Source organism: Drosophila eugracilis, unplaced genomic scaffold (assembly GCF_018153835.1).
Source record: "Drosophila eugracilis isolate 14026-0451.02 unplaced genomic scaffold, ASM1815383v1 contig_1778, whole genome shotgun sequence".
Classification (NCBI taxonomy): Eukaryota; Metazoa; Arthropoda; class Insecta; order Diptera; family Drosophilidae; genus Drosophila; species Drosophila eugracilis.
The window spans coordinates 67,103-92,150 of record NW_024572619.1 but is presented as its reverse complement, the minus strand read 5'-3'; the positions used below and the strand labels follow the sequence as shown (position 1 = coordinate 92,150).

At 38.7% G+C, this 25,048-nt stretch overlaps 1 protein-coding gene and 1 pseudogene across 1 annotated transcript in view; both read right to left on the bottom strand.

The window, feature by feature from the left end:
- Window positions 1-455: 455 nt before the first annotated feature.
- The window catches only part of LOC108104198 (vesicular glutamate transporter 3), a 64,742-nt gene continuing 40,149 nt past the window's right edge, over window positions 456-25,048 (bottom strand). Inside the window, exon 3 of the mRNA XM_017210142.2 lies at window positions 456-766. Within this exon, the coding sequence (XP_017065631.1) occupies window positions 566-766 (201 nt within the window). The 3' untranslated portion in view covers window positions 456-565. The remainder of the gene's footprint in view (window positions 767-25,048) is intronic.
- On the bottom strand, window positions 14,202-15,131 carry LOC108104199 (annotated as a pseudogene).

Genomic DNA, 25,048 nt, shown 5'->3' with positions numbered 1-25,048 from the left:
TGGGAATTAATTACATTATATTATGACAGAGATCGGAATCGAATAAAAAAAAATTGGAAATAAGTAACACGTTTTGTATAGTCGAGATAAATCGATTCTTTATTGACTTATTTAGTGGTAAGAAGACTTTTTCTCTCGCTTACCGAGAAAAACCGACTCGAAAATACATTAGCTTATCGTCCTGATTCTGTCTTCTCCTACTCTTTTGAACTGCAGTTTATGGGGTTTGACTAGAAAATTGTATTCATCACAGAAAAAAAACACTTTTATCCAAGCACGAATTGAAAGCAGTCTGAAACTTCCTAATAAACTAAAATCTTTCAGAATAAATGCGGCATTATTTTGAATGAAAGTCAATAATGCCAAACTCTGTAGACAGCCTTTCACGCGATTTTAATTGTTTTAAAATATGTGGACCAGTTTGTTGACAGATGCTTCACAATTAAACGAAAATGTAAGCTCAGCTTGATATTTTATTATGTCAATGACGAACACGTTTTAACAAAATATTTAATACAGTTTATATAAGGAAAAAAATCATAAAGGTATAAAAAGGGGGGCCATTTTAAGTACAGAGTTGCCCAATTTTATGGTTTTTTTTTTTTGGTTTCGACAAAATCTTTCCTTCTTCGGATTCGTTATGTGTTGGTAGTTCCTTATTCCAAGGTTGTATTTCTGCCGTCCCAAAAAAATGATAAACGAGATAAGTAAGTATCGATATAATGCAGGATACTTCAAAAACATTTCGCCATTGATCAATGGAGTCCTAAAAATATAGAATTTCAGATGTTGTGAATTTTAAGCATGTAATTATTAAAAACTGTAACAATTTTATACCAATCGCAGTACTTTTTCTTGGCATTAAAACAGAGTATTAAAATACTGCTCGAATGTGTGATAAATTATATGGCATTACAAGACGGTATTAAGATAATATAAATCCAAACAGCTTTAATTTGCCCAAGTCATAAATAAATTAGATACCGAAGATTTATGAGGCTCCTATTCTGTATTTTTAAGGTATGCAAAATTCTAATAATTGGTTGCATTAATACAATTTAGTCTTCACTAAGAACACCTAACCTATTAACAATAGGTTACAAGGGTTTACTCAACGACATGTTTTGTTTTATTGTGACCCCTTTTTTATGGTATTAATTATTTATTTATTAAATCTTCTCCTTTGGAAACTAATCGAATCTTAAAACTATAACCTAACTATCTAACTGACAGACTTTATATATCAGGTGCCTCAGATTCTGCCTGAGTTCTGTCTGAGACCAGGGTTAGGTTCCGAGAGATAATGTTATGAGACCCGTGAAACTGTGGCATCAATAATATTACAATGAATGAATTCGTTTGACCTTATATAATTCTTATTGCCAATATCTATCCATTTGCAAAAGATTTTTTAAATCAAACCATTATTTTGCTGTTTATAAAGAAATTCTTGTTATATAGCCTCACATGGAGAGTGACGTTACCATCAGTTACTCAACATGCTTTTTCTGACAAACGTAGAGCTCTGTGATGCCACTGCAGCTGGACATGAGTTTTCATCCGGCCACGCACACTCTAACGCTCACAAACTGCGGAAAAATGTGGCGTCCATAATATTACAATGTATGTCTTTGTTTGACTTTGTATAACATATTTTTCAATATCTATCGAATTACCAAAGATTTTTTAATCGGAACAATACGAGTATTTCGCTATATCGTAAGATATTTGGGTTATAAGGCCTTACATGGACAGTGACGTCACAATCATTTAGTAAACATGATTTTTAACACAAGGTGGCGCTTTGGTTATTTCCACTAGCAAATTTAATATTTTACATTTGTGTAAAACAGTAACGGGTATCTTATAGTCGTGGCACTTGACAATAGCATTTCTTCTTGTTTTTGTATAAATAGGACTCTAGTAGTAATAGATAAGTATACTCAGCAGTATGGTTTGATTCTATGCATGAGGCCATCTATCTGTATTCTAAGCCCGATTTTGTTGCTTTGGATCTCACCGAAAACGTTCTTTTATATAGATAGGACTCAAGTAAGTTATGAGTATAGTCTGGCAGTAGGTTTTTCATTTTATGCATAGGACCATCTAGCCAGACCCTGTCACACGCTTGGAAGACGTCGAGGAATATCGCACTGCTGTATTCCCGATTTTCCAAGGAGGTTCATATTTCAGCTGTTAACTGGTTAATCTGCTCGATTGTGCCATGATCTCTGTATTGCGCTCTGCAATAAGCATATATGAGAGATAACATTTCTAGCATAGAAAAGACATAAAATAGACATTTATCAAATCTTGTCATCCCTTGGAAAAGTTTGAACATAGCCTAGGACTTCAGAGAGGTAGCGTGAGGCTTCCTTAAATAACTATAATAAAGTCAAAATCAGAAGATGGGTATGAATTTGGTGATTCATTGGTCCTCTATTGCTGCTGTGACAAAAACTGATTTTAGAGCGAATCAGCCCATAAAAGTAGGGGTCAGATGAGAGGTCTGGGAGCAATCTGGCGGTTAATAAATGCGTGAAATGTTTTTGAACACACCAAAGTCGATTAAGTCAGTCAGTTTCCACATTTCCACATTTAATATTGCATTGTGTAACAAGTTACCTTTTCGGATCACGAGACTCCAGCCTCAGTGCGTATTTTTCGCGATGCAGTCTCCAGCTGCTAGATATGGGTTTGCGAAACAGTTGAAGAAGTCCAATACTTGTGCTTTCGAAATTGTAAAGCGAGATGGACATAGTTATGAAATAGGTAAGTCCGAAAGCCAAAGGCGTTGAACTAAACGAAATACATTAATTTTGTACTTTTCGAGTACACAGAAATGTCAATACGCTCACTGTGTCGTTGTATTTTCATTCCAAGAAAGTGATATATATGATGAACATTAAAACTTTCGTGCTACTTTTTTTATGCAGACATATATGGCTATCAAATTATACAAATTCGGACTTTTTTTTTATTTACTCAATCATTTTAAAGCGTTAATAAAGTGCTGTTCCAGACCCTGCTGGACTGCACAGACTTATGGCCTAATAACACCCAATATCTGTCTCCCTTGCACTATGTGGAATTTTACCCATTTTTGTGGCCAAAATTAATATTTTTAAAATAAACAAGATTTTTCACCACATGTTTCTTGTATAATGATGCACTATAGAAAGGTATTTTTTAAAAGTGGGCGTGGCCCACAAAAATTTAATATTTAGCAATTTTCAAGTTAGAGACCCCAATTTTGGAACACAGGATGAATGTCCTATTTCAAATATGTCCTAAAAATTTGGCCAGATCGGATAATAAATATAGAAGTTAATCAAGATGAAATTCTTTTTGTAGTATTATTCTATGTATTTATTTTCAACTTCATCATATTCATCAATTTTATTATTATTATATAAAAAAAGTATGTATTGTCATCTGCCCTTGCGTCGATATCATTTGCAGACTAAATTTCACAAGCCAACAGCTGGAGGACTTATATTGCTTCTTATAATTCATATTACGCTGGACTGAATTCCTTTCTCAAATTATGAGGATTGGAAACGGGGCTTAGGGGTTTAATTTTCCTAAATCACACTTTCAATTTCTATATATGTAAGTTACCATTTGTGTGTTGGTGAATGGAAGACCAGGATTTGTATTGTAAATTATTTTAAATGGCGAATCAATACTGGACTATACATATCTTAATTTCTGCCCTCTCTCTCTACATGATTATAAATATCTTTCAGTGCAATGATGAGATCAAATATACAGAAATAAATAAAATGTTTTATTTGACAAGACAGGGATCATAATGGTTCTGAAAAATATAAAAAATTGTTTGCAGTGGAAAGGTGTCTAGACTACCGGAATAACATAAAAACACTCTAAAGTTTACCAAACGTCGCCAACAGCTTCAAGTTGCATTCGTCGTGTACGCTAATTATACCCGTTACTCGTGGAGTAAAAGGGTTTACTAGATTCGTTGAAAAGTATGTAACGGGTAGAAGGAAGCGTTTCCAACCCTATAAAGTATATATATTTGTCGAAGATAAGTTTGATTTTATTTGAAATACTGTGTTCAATTATTAACTATAAAGTGTATAGTTTAATGAGAAATAAATGAGTTTGCTAAATGAGAGAGAAAGAAACTTCTAGAACAAGAGTGCGGTAGGGAAGGAGAGCAAAAGCTCTTCTGAGCGTGGCGCAATGCTGAAAGAGAGAGGAAGAGAAGGAAGGCAGTTGAGAAAAGCCCTCAGAAGTGAACCGACGTAGAATAGATCATTGCGACTCGCTTCGCGTTGTGTAAAACAATATGACAGACGAAAACCACCCTCGTTCCCCGACGTCAGAATTCGGATCACCGCCCCTACAAGACAACTCGGAAAATAGCTGCCGCAGGCTATTAGAATCGCAAAAAAAAATTGATAACCGAACTAATCAAAGCCACGCCGCGGCCTTACACACGTGCTTTTCACGCGATGTTACTAACATTCAATCCCGAAGCTGCAGAAGCCGACGCAGCAGCATTGTGCAAAACGGCAAATATGATTCTAAGTGAATATCCGCAAGAAGGTGCATCTTTGGTGATGACGCTCAGCAAATCAGTGCATCGCAGTGGCTGACGCAAATTAGTTTTCCTGCAATTAACGCTACGAAGGCAACGAGCCGCCGGCGGCAGTGTTGCCAATATGCTCAAGTGGCGTCCCAATGCAAATGAATGCCTCTCGGTGTATTCCAGTCGATTAATAACATCATTATTGACCAAGTGGAAATCAATAACCCATGAGGAGATCGCCATATCCCTAGTCTTGGCTCATTCATCACAAACTGACCCTAAACTGCAGTGCGTAGCGTTCACCACAAACATTAAAACACGTACTGATCTACAATAAGAACTCAAGGCGCACTCGTTCAGCAGAAATCTATAACTTTCTGGAAAGGAGGGCCCCGAATGAAGGAGGTTCAAAAATTAGATGTCATAATTGCAGAACACTTTGACATAAGGCAAAAGAATATCGCAAAAGAAGAACAGAAGAGCGAGACAACACTAGACCAGACCATAGCAACAACAGAACGACGAAGGTGCGAGAGAGATCAACAGCGACTTGTTTCAAGTGTGGCGGCATTAGACATATCGCATCAGTGTGTACGAGGGAAACAGCAACAGCAAGCCGAAGCAGCAACGAAAAGAAGAGTAGACATGTGCGCATTACTTAAATTTGGTGAGAAATTTCCATTGTTCTTCGCTTCGGAATCTGAATGCTCTCTGGTAAAAAAAAAACAGTCAGCGTGAAGCTAGCCGGAAAAAGATTCAATAACTTAGTAGCTTTGAAAAGCATAGGAGACACCATTGTCAAAAACAACATGCAAATTCTGTCCACCATACAAATTTCTAAATTTTATTTTGAATTCTCATTTCGCGTAGTAGATAATAAGTGCCTTAAATATTAGGTCGTCAAAAAAGTCTTGATGAATTATCGCTAGTTGGCGTTGAAAGCGCGTAGTTCTTGTTTTATTCGTCGCATCATACTATACCTTTTTGGAAAGCTCATTTCACGCGCTAACACGTGTTTGATTGATTGTCTTTTCTTTTAAGTCGTTCGTGAGTTATAGAGTCGCAATCATGGAGCAAAATAAAGAGAAAATACGGCATATTTTACAGTACTACTACGATAAAGGCAAAACTGCATCTCAAGCCGCCAATAAAATTTGTGCAGTTTATGGACCCGATACAGTTTCCATTTCCACCGCACAACGATGGTATCAACGTTTTCGTTCTTGTGTAGAGGTGGTCCAAGATGCGCAGAAGATGGCCTGTCGTCGAAAATTGCGATAAAATCGCTGAATTGGTCAAAAGAGACCGGCATAGTCAAGAGCTGGGCATGAGTCATCAAACCGTTATAAACGATTTGAAGAAGCTTGGAGTCACTAAGAAGCTCGATGTATGGGTGCCTCACGAATTGTCGCAAAAAAACATCTTTGACCGTATCGACGCATGCGAATCGCTTCTAAATCGCAACAAAATCGACCCGTTTTTGAAGAGTATGGTCTTTTTGACTTGAATCGCATTATTGTAACCAATTTTATGAACAATTAAAAATTCAATAAAAATACCGCAAGACTTTTTTGACAACCTATTATGATAATATGATATGATAATTGGACAAGACATACTTGAACTTGGTTTTGGAGCCAAATAGCTCATGTTAACTGCTTATCTAGAAATCCCGTCACTGTAGCAGCGCAAGAAAGTTCAAGTAAGGTAGTGGAAGTACGAGTTGAATTTGCAACTTTAACTCACAACTGCCTTATATTCGAACAAAAGCGTGATCAGGACATATCGCAAATCATGACTGACTTAAACAGTGATGAAATTCAGAAAGAAATAGCTAATTCTTATGAAGTCAGGAGTTTGCTGCATCGAAAAATTCAAAGAAATGGGAAGACGCGAGCTTGCCAGTCGTACCCAGGGCATTTAGGTGGTCAGTTGTTAATCACGTTCTCGAAGCCATAATGCACTTGGGGTTGCAAAAAACCGTGGACAAGATCTATGAGCAATATTGGTTTTATGGAATGCAAAATATGTACGAAAATTCGTAGAAAATTGTGTGACGTGTAAATTGTCAAAATCACAGTCGGGTAAAATACAATCGGAGTTGCACCCCATTCCCAAGGTAGAGATACCGTGGCATACAATACACATAGACATTAGTGGACAATTGAATGGTAAAAAGGACGAGAAGGAGTATGCCATTGTTCAAATTGATGCTTTCACTAAGTATGTCTACCTATACCATACCTGGAGTTTGGTCACGGTGAACTGCATACAGTCAGTAAAGCCTGCCATTTTGATATTTAGCATTCGGCGAAGTACAATTAGCAAAAATTGTACCTTGATCCGAGCAACTAAGCATTGTGACGTAGAGTTGATGATTGGCAAAGAAGCTAGGCCTTTGGGAAAGCTCCCTGTAAATGAGGAAGTACGAGTAGATTTGAATAAGTTTAGAAAGGAAGCTAAGGAAAGTAAGTGAGTAAGAACGACCAGTATGATAAGGTAAGAGTGGACAAAAAGCATGCTCAGGTAGTAGACATGAATTTGGGGATCAATTATTGTTGAAAAACGAAGATCGGCACCAAACGAAGATGGATCCAAAATTTATAGGACGATTCGAAATTGCGCAATTGCTAGATGTTGACCGATACTTGTTAAAATCATTGAGAACTAGACGAGTGTATAAGTATCCACATGATAGTTTGCGTAGTTTACCTAAGGATCGAAAGACATTGGAATTGGCTTGACAACGGCAAGAGAGTCGTGCGTGCAAGCATGAGATCTGTGACTTAAGAGGGGCGCAGAGGAGAGAAATTTTTTGCAGATGAAAGCGTGGTTTGTATGTGAATAGCCTGCTAAAATACTGTTTTGATCATAAATGAATTGGTAACCAGATGATTGAGCTTGAGCGTGTCGGAGATAAGATTGATTTTATTTGAAATACTGTATGAATTTGCCAAATGAGAGAAAAAGAAACTTCTAGAATAAGAGCGCGGTACGGAAGGAGGGCAAAAGCCTTCTGAGCGTGAGCGAGAGAAAGAGCAGGAAGTGGAGGAAGGCAGTTTAGAAAAACTTAGCCTAATACTTAAATTTAAAATTAAGTTTTATTAGGAGAACGGCCCTAGCTGAGTGTATTAGTGTTCCATGTTAGAGACCGCGCAAGCCTATTTGGATGAGCCTGTAGCTTGATCGTATATTTTTTAGTGGGGAGCAAGTTTGTTTGTTTAGGATAAAGGTGACGTCTTTGCTCTTTTGCTAGTTAACTCGTTGTCGGAAGGTCTGCTGTGTATCTTATATATAGTGTTGGTCCAAGCACGCTACCTTGAGGTACTCCTGCTTCAATTGGATGATATTCGGAGGGGAAATCTACACCGAACTGCGATACTTTTGTGCACAAGAAGTTCTGTGGAAGCAAGGTTTTAAACTATAAATTAAGACGTCTAGCCAGACGCGGCCGAAGGCCTGGGCGATATCCAGAAAGACTGCAGAACAATACTCTCGACTTTCAAATGCATTTCGTATCTCGGAGGTTATTTGATTCACTTATTCAATGGTTCCGTGTTTCTCGCGAAATCCAAATTGGTGGCTTGGAATAGCATTATGGGACTGTAGGTGCTGCGTTATATGACTGGAAGGCAGCTTTTCAAATATCTCTTTTTTCTTTAGCTCTTATCACTCTAAAAAGATGTTTGTTGGGAGCACAAAGCTATTTATTGATTATTACATTTGCCTCCCTTTTACAGCGGGCGATCTATGGGCTTGCCACTCCCTCAGAAGTCTTCTCTTATTGCGTAGCAGTTCGTTGATATGCGCAGAAGTCCGCCAGTTGTTAACAGGATTACAAGGCGGTATTATAGGGGGGAGTGTTGTGCAGCTAGTGACATACCAGACACTAGTTCTTCAACTGAGCTGTTAGTCTCTTCTTTTTGGTACATGTTTGGGAAGCCATCAATATGGGTACTTACATACTGTCTGTATTTAAGCCAATCTGTTTTACGGGAGGTTAAAATATGTATGCATTCTGACATCTGTGGATGGACGTAGAGATGAAGTAAAATAGGCGAGGGATCCGATGACAGATTTGTTAAGTATTCCACATGGACATGCTCTCTAGCCAATCTTCTTGTGATGACAAAATCGATCAAATCAGGCTTCTTATTAGGATCGGTTGGCCAATGTGTAGGCTTGCCAGGAGAGATAAGACCAAGCTTGTTTCTTGGTGCAATTTAAGCGTTTTACAGCTGTATTACTTTGGGGTTGGTGAGTCGAGAGCCCCAGTGGGTGTGTTTTGTGTTGTAATCACCAGCCGCTAGAAATCGGTCACCTAATAAGCCAAAAACCTGTACAAAAATATATTCGGAAATGGAAAAGCGGGTGAGCAGTATACAGCTGAGAGGTTTAAGGTACCGCTTCTGGTATCGATGTGTCTTGATGTAGCTTGTATACAGGCTGTTGCAAATAATGGCAGCTCATAGTGCCTGATGCGTTTCTTGATCAGTATTCCAGTACTGCCATGAGCTTTGCCATCAGGATGGTTTGTTTTATAAAATGTATATCCATTAAGTTAAAAAAAGTTTTTGTTTGTTAGTTGAGTCTCTGATAGTGATCTAGGAACTGCGAGAACTCGTATTTGTGGTGTGAGATGACATTCGCATACCACAAACATATTTTTAAGGAAACCATCTATGCAGTTTTTTGGGAGCGCGTAAGTTCCTGCAGCGTTTGCTGTATTGCTACCATTGGGTTGGTTATAGTTACCAGCAATGCTTCTAGGCCGTTAGGCAATTGTGTGTTTGCAGTTATTTTTTGGCTAATAGTTTCAGGACTCTGGTTCAATGTTGGTTGCAGCACTGAATCACTGCTGACCTGTCAGGTTAGATTCTGAGGCGTAGGTCCCATTGTTATGTCTTAACGCCTGTGCAAAAGAAACTCCCGGGGTCGGGGTTGACGGTATATATGGATACCTGTTCCGGGTTACAGGATTTCGAGCTGCAGTTATATGTTGGCCTAGTCGACTTTTTAACTCTTTATAGATAGGACAACCTCTGTCATTTGCAGTGTGGTTTCCCCCACAATTACTACATTTTTTGGCATGGTGGTTCTTGTTTATAGGGCAAGCCTTAGTTGAATGTTCGTCGTCGCAGGCAACGCAGACTGCGCATAGTGTGCAGCAAGTGTACGTATGGCCGTATTCTTGACCATTCTTGCATTGCACAGGCCCATTCCGCTTATGGGGTTCCTCAACGGTAATCCTATGGTGCAATGGATATTGAAACTTATAGATTGGGTGATGTTTATTGTTTTTCAATTGCATACTTTCAGGCTCCAACTTTACCTCGAACATTGGCTATGGAACTTTGTTTTTATACCCGTTACTCGTAGAGTAAAAGGGTATACTAGATTCGTTGAAAAGTATGTAACAGATAGACGGAAGCGTTTGCGACCCTATAAAGTATATATATTCTTGATCAGGATCAATAGCAAAGACGATTGAGCCATGTCCGTCTGTCCGTCCGTCCGTCCGTCCGTCCGTATGAACGCTAAGATCTCAGGAACTATAATAGATACAAAGTTGAGATTAACCATGAAGATTCTTGAGGTCCCTGGACAGCGCAAGTTTATTACAGCATCCTGCCACGCCCACTCTAACGCCCACAAATCGCAAAAAACTAAAATTGCTGAAATCTCAGGAACTAATGGAGCTAGAAAGTTGAAATTCGGCAACACCCACCCATACGCCCGCAAGGCTCAAAAGACGGTTTTCGGATTTTCTAGAAAAGCTGATATCTCGGTAACTATAATTGTTAGAAATTTCGGATTAAGCATGTAGGTTTTTATCATGCTCCTAATGCGATTTGTTTTTTTCCGATTAAGCCACGCCCACTATAACGCCCACAAAACCCTAAAAACCAAAAATGCAAAAATCTCAAGAACTATAAGAGCTACATAATTGTGCTTAAGAACACGTATTAAAGAGATGCATCTGCAACTTTTTTTTTGCATCCGACCACGCCTACTCTAACGCCCACAAACCGCGGAAAACTGTGGCGTCTATTATATTATTTTGAATGCCTTCGTTTGACCTTGTATAACTTATTTCTCTTAATATCTATCGATTTACCAAAGATTTTTCAAATCGGAACATTATTTCGCTATTTATGAAGAAATTAAGGTTATAAGGCCTCACATGGGTAGTGACGTCACTATAAGCATACTCAACATACTTCCTCTGACAATAGGTGGCGCCTTGTGAATTTCCACTAGCAAAATAATATTTTAAAATTTTGTAAAACAGTAACGGGTATCTTATAGTCGCGGCACTCGACTATAGCGTTTCCTCTTGTTATTTAATATAGTCCTAGCCTGTTTGACATTAAAACCCTTTTCTTTAAGTCCATATATAATCTCATAGATAGGGACTTTTGCTTCGATACTATTAATAACTACTTGTTGTCCTTTGCAACTTTTAAGTTGGTAGGTGTAATAGTTAATTTTTCCGTTGTCGAGGTGTTTTTTCACTGATCGGTAACCTTGTTCGTCCTTTTTCATTCCCTAGTATTACCCCTTTTTATGAACTTTACATAGAATTTGTTAGCTCCTTTTAGAAAATCGGTTTCCTGTCAGCGCATTGTTTGGCACATTGGCTGCAGTTTTCTTGTTAACTTTTGATGCATTTTTTTTTATTGTGAGCTTAATTTCCTTTTTATTTGCACATACCGATCGATTCCTGGTTGTATTAGTGGTCCGTTATTTTTTGTATTTCTGGGTTGGGTAGGGGCTGATGCTTGATATGGTTGTTGTGGTGGTTGTTGTCGTCGTTAGTGTCGAAGTCACCGTTTTAAACGAGGGCATTGTGCTTGTCGTTGTTGTAATAAGCAGATCATTGGTTATGTTGTAGGGGCCGGGGGACGGGCATTAAGCACTCCACGGCTATGTTTGAGTTGTGCCGCTTGAACATAATAAGCCGGGAGAGAGCGAGCGTGCTCTCTCCGTATTCGCTTGCAGTGTTGCAGTTGTTCTTGATTATAATAGCTACATAATTGTGCTTAAGAACACGTATTAAAGATATGCCTCTGCAACTTGCAACGAAGTTGCATCCGGCCACGCCTACTCTAACGCCCACAAACCGCGGAAAACTGTGGCGTCTATTATATTATTATGAATGCCTTCGTTTGACCGTGTATAACTTATTTCTGTTAATATCTATCGATTTACCAAAGATTTTTCAAATCGGAATTTCGCTATTTAGCGAGCGTGCTCTCTCCGTATTCGCTTGCAAGGTTGCAGTTGTTCTTGATTCTATCAATTCTTCCGCTCTTATGGAGAAGTAAGCGTTATTTCCGATTGACTTTCGTCTTGTTGTTGCTGCCGAGACTTGCTTATTATGGTTTTTCGAGAGAGAGATTTGTAACTAACTGTGTTATCGCTTATATTAGAAAACTTTATATTGGACATTTCCAATGCACATGAGCACAAGTACCAATGCGTACACTCCGAGCGACTTTTCTCGAAATAGAACTCGGCTTTTGTGGTGTGTCTTTATTACTCGGGGGAGCGATATAAAAACACGTCTGTTGTCATTGACTTTTACTTACAAAAGCATACAAAGTTCAAGAAAATATAAATTTCAAATTCCACTTCTTGACAATTTTATATTTATGCCGTCAAGTCTAGATATCCTTTCCTCTAACTGAATTGATGATCTATTATATACAGTGAAATCATTTTTTAAGAAAATTGAATTGACCCCTCGTCGTAAAACGGATATCTGTTCCTATAATATATATATATATATATATATATAAATATATATACATTTAGATTCAGCTAGTCGACTTGTGGATCTTCCCTACCATTAAAAGCATCATTCCATAGTAACATACCGAAAAAGGAATGCGCCCAAGATGCGCATATAATATGATGATGATGAACTGTATTGAAATCTGTTATCATTTTGACTGATACATTCAAAATGTTTTGAAAAATATGTTTACAAATATAATTACAAGACCCTACTCAGTTTTTCAACTAGAGTTATTACTAGATATCGATGTGTATAGACTCATTCCAAATAGCATTCGATGAGGGTTAGTACAAGATTATCATAGATATATGCAAAGGCAATTAATAAGAATATATTTAAAGTATACCATTAAAAGAGGTTTTCCCAATTGAATTAAAAACTTTGATATAGATAACATAGACGAAATTTACCCCTACCGCCTACATACATCCCTTTTATCCCTTTTGTCCGTAAAATTGTTTTGGGTCTAAAAAGAATAAAAATAACAAATTAATTGCTAAACTCAGGAACAAGAAAAACTTCGTAATTCATTATATAAATTTGCAGCAACGTTAACAGAATGGGTTAGGACTAAAAAATATTCATAGAGGCTTTCGCTTTTTAAAATAACCTTTAGCTATAGACATATATTGATTTAGGGCTTAAAATGGTTTAAGATAAAACGAATACGATTTTTAAAATTGACAAAATAAAAAAAAGGAGGGAGAGGGCGTAGGCGAAAAAGTGTTCCGCTTCCGAAAGTGTTTAAACAAGAATTCCAAAAAACAAACACATTCTTTATTTGTATCGTATTATTTATTAAATAAACTACGATCATGAAAAAAATCATCATTTCAAAAGTTATAAGGTTTTGAAAAATTGTGATTTTCATTAATTTTTTCTTCACTAATTATTTTTTATAATAAATAATTTTTAATATTTTTGGCTGAATTTAGTTCATTTATTAAATGAAATCTTTTATGAAACATTTTAAAAAAATGTAGTGAAAATTTCAATCACTTCCGGACCGTGGTTCTGAGAAAAACTAGTTTAAAGTTTTTCATTGCAGCAGAAATCCGTCGTCGCATGCAGCGCATATCAACGAACTGCAAGCCCATAGTTTTCCCGCTGCAAAAGGGAGGCTTAAAACAGCAATCTATCTTCTACGCAAAGGCTTAGAAGATGAAAATAATCGATCTCAATTATCCTAACAAAAACAATGAAAATAATAAGCCAGTTGTGCAGACTTGTATGGATCGCTACAGCCAAATCAAAAGGAAGCTGAGCCCCCTTAATTCTCAGCGCAAAATAACCCGTGACAATGCTAGCATAGCTGCAATAGAAACGCCCTTGAACTCAAACCGATTTAAAACCTTGGCGGACTATTATAATCGTAATAAAATGCAGTTTTTATTAATTCTGGTTTTTGGTATACACATATATCTAATGCTTAGGTTTTTGATTGATTACTTTCGGAATTTGGGTAACAAGGGAATCATAGAAAATCTGGGTGTATGTATATATAGCACATCCAAAAATCATACGCCATATAAAGCGCTCGATTGTGTTGAGTAAATCATTAGAAATATTGTACATCGTGTAAGCCTTTACAAAATTTGAGAACATTTTCGTTAAAATAAAGCAGTAATTGGTAAACAAATAAATAACAAAATAAATAAATCAGGTAGTCAATTAAATCAATAAAAAGCTTCAGCTAAACTTAGGTAAAACACACAACTTAATTGAATTATATCTTAAATCTCACTGGTGTTTGTAAACTGAGCTATGCAAGCTAAATTCAATTTGTGCAAGTGTGTGCGTCGATCTAAGTCGTTTTCGTTTGTTCAAATCCTTAAAATCATTTTAAGCCCTCATAAGGAGGTGCGGCTCTGACCTCAACGAATCCGTTAAATACTGAATGTTCATGGTCTTTTGGAAGTAGCGTTTCTCGTTGGGCGAGTTCACCATATAGACTATTGGACGGACACCAACGTTGCGCCAAAGATCGGCAATGTGAATGTTGATTTCATCTTTACTAAGAAAGACCACGCTTATTCCGATCACGGGAGCAATTATGTTGCGAAAGATAGCGCCATAGATTGAGGTAATAAGTGTAGAGGACTTAAGGATGGCCAGTGACAAGTACGTCTCATGCCATAGTCCGCAAACACTTTCAGGCTTTAGCTTTAGTGACAACTGTCCGCTGGGTAAAAGTTTCATCGGAGGTAATAAACTTTTCCAGCTGGTCAATCATCTTGGCGCTGTTATCGTGCAGTCGTAGAAACACTGTGGACTCAGCGGCCTCTGCTTCTAGGAAGTTGGATAATTGCCGAAGGGAAGCCACCGATTCCGCGTCGTACTGCGACCCCATGGGATGCTGCTCCGCGATGTTTAGCTTTTCCAACCCCACCAGTGTCTGTTGGGCCACATTTATTTTTGTGGGGTTGGCCACGACTATTTCGACGCAGACCGTGAGGCCGGCATCCAGAAGCAAGTTCCGATATCCACGTGCGAGCCACTTCTTGATAGCTGTCTTTTAGTTTTCAGCCGGCTGCCCGGTTGGCTATGGGCCAGTAAGTGGGCCATTCCTCTGGACCACTTAAAAGGTTTAGAAGTCGCTTCTCGTTACGACTTTGCTGGAGCTTGACGAACTTGGAGGCAATACAAACGACAAGAAGGTCAGTGTATACCACGGAATGGCCAGGTTGCAAAGTAACCAGAAAACGTTGAAGCAGAAGAGGATCAGACTCACCTAACACCGAGGGACAGCCACAACCAACGCCAGTAAGACATTCAACAACAAAACCTGAATAGAATACGTTCGCCACCACCCGCTACCGCTCCACTTGCCACTCCCTCGTCGGATCTAAGGGGTTATGTGCAGTTTCTAGAAGATTTGTTAAATGCTTTCTTTTCCACAAATGGCTTTTGATATCACGTTGACTATAAAATCACTAATTTAATTGGCACCATTAATAAAAACCGTTGAAAAAGCAAATGATGACTATGATGACTGTGAGGTTGATGCGGCCGAATATAGTGAAGTCGAGAAAAGGAAGCCTAAGCCCCCGCCTATTTATAGAAAATTTCGAATGTTCTTGTCAACAAAATTATTGAGCTTATTGGCAAGGATAACTTCCACCCCTTGTAGAGGGCAACATTCAGGAATCAAAAGTTCAAATGAAGTCTGAAGATAATTACAGAGCATTATCGAAATATTTTACTGAGAATAAAAAGAACTTTTACACGTATCAGCTAGAAAGCAGCAAGGGCCTGCAAGTCGTACTTAAGGGCATAGAGTTCGAAGTATCGCCTGCAGAGATAACAAAGGCGCTACAAGACAAGGGATATTGCGCTAAGACAGTCTTCAATATCCTTAACAGGGATAGAAAGCTGCAGCCACCTGTTAAGAAACCACTCCTTAAGAAATACGAAGTGCACCCTATATACAATCCTCAGTACCTCCAGCACCGCAGAATTACAGTTAAGGAACCAGACAAACGCAATCTCCCAGTGCAATGTGCGAATTGCCAAGAATATGGCCATACAAGGTATTACTGTAAGGTGTGCCCGGTGTGTGTAGTTTGTTGAGACCTTTATGACTCCGCACACTACCCAGCGAGCAAAGATTACTACAAGTCCAAAAATTGCAGCAAGTACAGTGGCAATCACACTGCTAACTATAGAGGTTGCCCAGTTTATAAAGAACTCAAAAGTCGCATCCACCAAAGAGGAATTTCTGCCCGCACCCAAAATAAGCAGTTCATAGCCTCCAGATCAAACCATGATGTCTTATTCTCCACTCTGTAAAAAAAAACATACGCAAGTGCTTTAAAAACAGGACTGGCTACCCTGCCTCGAAGAGTTCATTTTCGGAATCAGCATACGAAGAACTGAACTCGGCTCAGCAGGAAGAATCGCCAGAGCAGCCAAAAAGCAATTTTGAAGCTATGATATGTAGCCTACAACTATGAAAGATCTGATGCGAAACCAAAATCTATTGAATCAAATGCTGGTTTCACAACAATCCAAATAATGACTTCCCTTCGGATATTTACGCGGAACGCTGACGGCTTTTCGCAGCATAAGCTCGAGTTAGCTCGATTCCTACTTGACAATCAAATCTACGTAATGCTGCTTTCAGAATCACACTTTACAAACCGATACAATTTACAATTACGAGGATATTCATTCCACGGAACAAATCATCCAGAAGGTAAAGAACATGGTGGGACTGGATTTCTAATCAGAAGCCGTATTAAGCCCCACTATCATACAACATCTATAAATATACAACTAAATACTGGCAAGCAACTTACACTAGCCGCCGAATACTGCCCCTTCGCTTCACTATATCCGAAGATGAGTTTATGTAGTTTTTCAACTCACTCGGAGACCATTTCATAGCAGCAGGAGACTACAATGGGAAAGCAGCTCTACAATGCAATTATCAAAGCAGAGAACATGCTAGACTATGTTTCCTCTGGCACGCCAACATACTGGCCGGCATACCCAAAGAAACTACCCGATTTAATAGACTTTGCGATTACCAAAAACATTCCTAAAAATCTGATAAGGGCCGAATGCCTTTCGGGTCATTCATCTGATCACTCGCCTATCCTATTTATTTTATTCCGACATCCAGGAACATTGGAACAATCATTTAAACTGACCTCACAAAAAACCAATTGCGTTAAGTACAGAAAGTATATTAGCTCACAAATTGAGTTAAGTCCTCATCTCAACGTTGAAGCTAACGTAGACATCTTTGTTGATTCACTGGAGTCTGTACTCGTCTCTGCAGCTTCAGCTTCAACACATCAAACTATAAACACACAATGCAACCAAAGGAAGGCAAAGATACAAATTGAAAAGCTCGTCCATGAAAAGCGACGCTTACCTCGATAGTGGCAATTCCACAGATCGCCATCTGCTACGCAAAGCTTAAGACATACCTTCACGTCAACTTACTCAAGCTCTACAGCAAGAAGAAACATATGTCCACCGCCGCTAAATAGAGCAATTGTCAACTTCTAGTACAAAACAGTCACTATGGAGAGTTCACCCAACTCTGAGTTCACCGAAAGAAGCCGTGATGCCTATTAGAAATTCCACAGGCGGCTGGGCGCAGACAAAGCAAGCACATTTGAAAACCACCTTAAAAATGTCTTCCAAACAAATCCTGCCATTAGTGCATTTACTTAGCCGACTTTACCATAAGAGCCTCAGCCTCAACACGAGCCAATTGAGTTTCGCCCAAACGAAATCGTTAACATCATCAAAAGTCAACTGAATCCGAAAAAAACTCCGGGCTGCGACCTCATAACTCACAAAATGATTATTGAGCTCCCATATTGCGCCGTTTGCACTATTACCAAGCTTTTTCATGCTATCACAAAACTTGGCCACTTTCCAGTGAGATAGAAAAAGTCAATTATAATAATGATAGCAAAGCCGGAAAAATACCACACAATCCCCACGTTGATAGACCTATGAGCCTACTCTCATGCTTATCTAAACTCTTTGAAAAATGTTTATTGACTTGAATAAACACATACCTGAGAATCCAGGAAGGAAACCCGCACATCAATTTGGGTTTCGTGAAAAGCACGGAACAAGTGATCAGGTCAACCGGATAACATCAGAAATGAGCAACTGCGCAGCTAGCTCTTCATCTGGTCGATCTTGAAAAATAGCTATCAGATTGGCGAATTAAAGTGAACGAACAAAAATGCAAGCACGTTACTTTCACCCTGAACAGGCAAAACTGCCCTCCGCTTACGTTAAACAACACTCTACTCCCGCAAGCAAACGAAGTAACATTGCTAGGAGTACATCTCGACAGAAGACTCACATGGCGCCGGCACATTGAAGCCAAAAGAACACACCTAAAGCTAAAAGCCAGCAGCCTTCATTGGCTTATTAACGATCGGTCTTCTCTTAGCCTTGAACAAAGTCCTACTGTACAGTTCGGTACTAAAATCTATATGGATGTACCGCTTCTAGTTATGGGGGAACGCCAGAGTTACCGCTGATGTCATGCATCTGACACCCAAGCCGCCGCGGACATTGTCCCACTAACGGCGGTGCCGTTCAACCCGGACATCGAACCAGCAACGCAGCGTAACCCCGAAACTGACTCTTGTAAACAACAATTACAGAACATCCGGCCGAAAACGCTGACCTACGCTTGCGTGCAGTCACAGCATATATACTCCCACTCTAAAGATAGATTTCATTATGTGCTCAGAGTTAGAATAAAAATCAGTCTTAGATCGACACCAAAAGGAGGCAGTTGTGGTTTTATTCAAAGATAAAAGTTGTGCTTCCCACCAAAGGACCAACCAAAGGACCAACCAAAGGACCAACCGAAGGACCAAAACGGAGGATAACCCGGATCAAGGACTCATACAGAAGAAAGCCTATCCCGGACCACTGACATAATTGACGCAGCCTGTATCTAAAAGGACAGAAGGATGGAAATCACCAGGATCATCGCATTCATCGCTCTGTAATAATCGGGTAAGCCAAGGGACAAAGTGAAAATGAAAAAAAAAGAAAATATTTTAATATTGATATCCAAATCAAAAAATATATATGTACCTATATCAATTGAAACCATCATCACCGATTGGAAAAAAATGCATCGAGCATTATTATGGATATATAAAGCTAAACATTTAATCAAAATCATGCAATTTTTTTTTCCATAAAAATCTATATTTACTGTATATTTACTCGCGATTGGCAGAGAATGCATCGCGCATTAAATATGGATAACTAAATCAAAAATATATATGTATCTATACCAATTGTGTCCATCATCACTGTCTGGCACAAAGTGCATCGCGCATTACTATAGATATATATAAAGCTAAATATTCAATCAAAATTATGCATTACAATTTTTTCACAAGAATCCATATTTACTGTGACACTCATCGCGATCGGTACAGAATATATCGCGCATTAAATATGGATATCTAAACAAAAAATATATATGTATCTATACCAACTGTGACCCTCATCGCGATCGGCGCAGAATGCATCGCGCATTATTATAAATATATATAAAGCTATTTATTCAATCAAAAGTATGTATTACAACTTTTTCACAAGAATCTATATTTACTGTGACCCTCATCGCGATCGGCACAGAATGCATCGCGCATTAAATATTTTTTTTTTCGCGCTACTCCCGTTGCTTGACGTGCAACCCACCTCCCGCCCAACAGACCGAGGGGCGCTGCCGTCTGACGTACGGCTCGGAACACGGGGATAGATCCGAGTGGATTAGGAAACGAGGTACGAGGAAAGTTAGTTTTGTGCTAAATGAATTAGTATCGAAACTTTCAAAGTGTTAGAAGAGGAGTTAGAAGTAATTTTATAAAGATCATTGTAGTTTGAACATAGTACCCGAAATGGTTAATGTTGGGCAAAGTTCGAACTACAATGCTCTAAGGATAGAAGAATATAGTTTCTAGTAATCCTAAGGGGTACATGGATATTCAAGCGGCCAAAAGGCCCTGGCTATCAATTTCACCCTTAAGAAGATTATGTATAAAGACGACCCCAAGCATCGTCCTACGATTAGCGAGGGATGGCAAATTGATTAGTAAGAGTCTACTTTTATAAGAGGGAAGGTGTATATTTGCATCCCAGTTGAGACCGCGGAGAGCAAATATTAAAAAATTCTTTTGGATGGATTCAATAAGGCACTGGTGAACCCCATACTGGGGGTCCCAGATACATGATCCATATTCCAGAATCGAACGAACCAAAGAAATAAAGTGTTTTGGTAACATAGGGGTCGTTAAATTCCTTCGACCACCTTTTAATGAAACCAAGAACTCCTCTAACTTTATTAACCATAGAGGAAATATGGTCGGAAAACTTAAGTTTTGCATCGAGTAGGATGCCAAGATCCTCAACTGCATTAATTCTTTCCAGAGCTATACCATGCAAAGTATAAGTGGCAGCTTTAGGTCTTAGGCGACAGAAGGTCATTGCTTTGCACTTAGAGCCATTAAGATTTAATAAGTTTGCAGAGCACCAGTTTTGAAAATTATTAAGGTCAGATTGCAGTTTCACCTGGTAGGAGGCATCAGTATATTGCAGACAGAGTTTGACATCATCTGCATACATAAGTACTAGGGAGTCATTAACAACCAAGGGAAGGTCGTTAATGAATAAAGTAAAAAGCAACGGACCAAGGTGGCTTCCCTGAGGGACCCCGGAGGAAGCATAGACTAAAGCAGACACTGAATTTTTAAAAAGAACTCGTTGCGTTCTACCTGTGAGGTAACTGCTAATCCATCCCAGGAGATCAGTAGGAAAACCGATAAGATTAAGTTTTTCTAAAAGAACGCCGTGATTCACGGAGTCAAATGCTTTACTGAAGTCAGTGTAAATGACATCCGTCTGAAATTTATTTTGGAATCCAGTGATCACGAAGGATGTTAGTTCCAGAAGATTGGTAGTGGTAGACTGTTGTTTCATAAAGCCATGCTGGCATGGAGATATGACAGATCTACACTGGTGCTGCATGTGAGGCAATTTTTTCGAAAAGTTTCGGAATTGCTGATAGTTTAGATATACCTCTGTAATTTTCAGCATCCGATTTTTTCCCCTTCTTGTGAAGGGGAATGATAAGGGACTCTTTCCAGATAGGTTAAAGGTTAAATAATTGTAAAAGGGGTTTGGCCAGGGTTGCAGAGCAGTACCTAAGCACACAGCCCAGTACCCCGTTTGGACCTGGCGAAAAGACTGGCTTCACATTCTGAAGATCCTTTATAACCCCACATTCCGACAAGGTGGGTCGGGAAATAAAGTTAGACCGGGGGATATCGTAAGCGTAAGTCTGGGCGTTTATTAACCCTTTATGACCCTTATCGCGATTGGCGCAGAATGCATCGCGCATTATTATAGATATATATAAAGCCAAATATTCAACCAAAATTATGCGTTACAATTTTTCACAAAAATCTATATTTACTGTGACCCTCATCGCGATCGGCGCAGAATGCATCGTGCTTTATTATAGATTATCAAATTAAAAATATCTCAAAACAAAATCGTACAATGAAACTAATAGCTGGCCTAAATTAATGCACACTTTCAATTTTCTGCAGCCTCCACAAACCCTTAATAAACATCCTCAACTTTCACTCACATTAGTCATGTTTTCGTGGCCGAGTACTCTATTTACATGAAGGAGGGGGAGAGGGGCTACCACTGACGTCGGCCTTGCTCAGGGCTTTTCGTTCTTTATGTACATATATATATGTATATGCGGGAAAGTGAAGCCGGGAGCGGATGACGACTCGTTGGATTGTTTTTGTTTCTCCTTCTCCCCTTCTCTTTGTTCTCTGCACTTGACACGGAACTTGATACGTTGGGTCTCAGACTCGACAACTACATTGTTGCGAGGTAGGAAAAACACAAACTCAGAACTTGCTGACTAGAGAAAAAACAAGTCTTAAACATTATCGATAAAAACTCCCAATAAAAACTACATTGTGCAGTCCGCATTGCACTTTAAAAAAAATAATTCGAATTAACATTTTCAAAAATAGTTTACATGCAAACTTTTTATATAAAGTATTTCTTGTTACCCAGCTTACCGACCAACCACTTTGTCCCATGGTTACCCCTTCACAAAATAAAGAACACACACACACTAATATTGTCTGTCTTACAGATTCTTAACATAATATAATACAAACACCAGTAACTAATATACACTGAGAAATTCTTTTTACCTAAACATATCTACACATACATATACGTATACCCATCTTTATATTTACTATATATGTAAGTCTTTATATCTTGATTTTTACTATATACATAAACACACTTATCTCCTACATACTAATGAAGCTACCTTTTAACAAATAGACGTAGGTACATCCAATTTCTGCACAAAAAAATTATTTTTATTAAAGCACATAGTATGGTTCAGATGTAAGTCTACTAAATTTACTACATTTTTAATTACGCAAATACGTATTCTTTCACCTGATCTCAAGGAAAACTATTGTACAAAAAACCAGATCTAGACTAGGTCTCAGAAGTAGTACTAGCTTACCTGAAATTGGAAAAGAAGAATTTTTTGTCATGGATTCCGGACACGCTACGGGTGGCTCTAGGATTACTAGCCCCACCATTACTGCCGCTAATAATCTAGGGAATGCTAGCACTATTTTAAATATATCGAGCACCACCACCTTGAATACCACCTTAAACCCCTCTGATATACTAAGCTTTGTTAAGCAGTTGCCTACGTTCGAGGGCACCCAGGGTACCCTCCAGAAATTTATTATGAGCGTTGAAGAGGTAATCATGTTAATAAGAGGTACAGACCAAAATCCGTACGGTCAGTTGATACTGAGAACTATGAGAAACCAAATTATAGGCAGGGCGGACGTAGCTTTGAATAACTTGAACACTAAACTCAAATGGAACAGTATCAAGGAAAACCTTCAATGCATGTATGCATGAAAAAAGACGGAACCTATAATTATAGCCGAAATTCAAAACCTCCCCAGTGGGTTGTCCCTGGGTAAATTATTTTTTGAAATCATTAGGCTCCGGAGCGAACTGTTGGAGCTCCCCGCAGACTCGGACTATGGTGTACTACATCGAAAAGCGCCCTTTACGATGGGATCTGCCTTAACGCCTTCTTGGTTGGGTTACGGGATCCGCTCAGGACGGAAATCCGAGCCCGAAATCAGATGACGATCGAAACGGCTTATGAGTGGTGCCAGGCCGAACAAAATTGTATATATCAGAAACAAAACAAAACACAAAACAATTGGTTCAACTCTGGTCGTAATAGGCCCTATCAGAGAAATTCGTATCAAAGCAACTCTTGCAGTATTGGTAATTACTCCTCTAAAACCTAAGGATTACCGCGGAAATAATTATTCTTCGGCAAACCTGTTCCGTCAAAGCTCCAATCAAAGCCAGTATCGTCCCAATAAGAACAGACAGAATAATGACAATAGGGGAAACAACTCTTTAGCAACATTGACAACAGCACAAATTTCAACAAAAAGCCTCGACCGACAAGTCGGTTACATAAATTAAAAAACGCATGACCTGTCTCTTCCTTATATAGTTATAACCTTGTCTAATTTCCCGCAACCATTAAAATTCCTCGTGGATACCGGTTCACTTATTCTTTCGTCGACCCAAACCTTATTTCGCAAAGCGCTATACAGGAATTAGAAAACAATGTCCGAATCAAAACAGTCCTGGAAAGTTATGCACTGAACTTAAGAGCTATTTTACCCATACCGGCGGAATTTAAAGAACATGGCGAATGGCAGTTATTACTTTTGAAATTTCACCCATACTTTGATGGTCTTCTTGGTATGGATTTCTTGACTAACAGAAAAGCAAAAATAAATATTGAAGAACTTAAACTCGAAACCCCTTTCGCAGCAATTAATATAATAACCGAAATTAATAGAGGAACCGAAGAACTTTTTATCCAGCCCCAAAGTAAAAATATTATAAAACTACCAGTTAACCTAAACAAAGCAATCCTCTAGAAATAGGCAACAATTTCCGCTTTTCCGGGGGACTTTACACTGCCGAAGACGGCCAAAGCTTCCTAGAAGTAACTAACGAAACAGCTAAGAATAGCTATTCTCCTTGGGGCGCCCCTGTTTGGGTAGTCCCTAAAAAGTCAGACTCACCCGACCAAAACAAATGGAGATAAGTAATAGATTTCAGGAAGCTAAACGACAAGACCATTACGGACAGGTACCCAATCCCTAACATTAACGACATTCTCGACAACATTGGCAGGGCAAAATATTTTTCCACTCTATACTTGGTCTATCTGCTTGGTCTATCTTGACGACATAATAATATTCTCTGCCTCCCCCCAGAAACATTTAACGGACATAAGCTCTGTATTTCAGAGATTACGTCAAGCCAATTTGAAAATCCAGATGACCAAGTCAACCTTCTTAAGAAAAGAAATTAATTTCTTGGGGCACACAATAACTCAGGATGGTATTAAACCCAACCCCGACAAAATAGCAGCAGTAAAAAATTTCCCATGCCACAAAACTACTGAACAGATAAAATCATTTTTAGGCCTTTTGGGGTACTACAGGAAATTTATCAAGGAATTCGATAAAATAACAAAGCCTATTTCCCAACAACTTAAGGGGGGCAAATCCGTTATTATAGATGCAGAATTTATAGAAGTGTTCGAAATTTGCAACACCCTTCTAACAAACAACCCTATTCTACAACACCCTGATTTCGAAAAGCCATTTACCCTTACCACAGACGCAAGTAACTTTGCCTTAGGGCATTCAAGAATAGAAAAGGAAATGTTAGCAATAATCTGGGCTGTCCGATGCTTTCGACCATATTTGTATGGCAACAAGTTCATAATCCTTACTGATCATAAACCCTTAACATGGTTACAAAATTTCAAAGGTAAAAATTCGAAGTTGGAAGTTAACCCTCTCCGAGTATGACTACGACATTGTTTACAAAAAAGGCTCTCAAAATGTGATTGCGGATACTTTAAGCAGAATAGAACCGAACACACTTGTAAATGACGTTGACCCGGGTATGTTAGCCAATATTCCATTAGCAAAAAAAGCTCTTAATACATTCAATGCACAGGTTATATTAGAAATCAACCAAACTCCCTTACTCGTAGTAAGCAACCCATTTCAGAA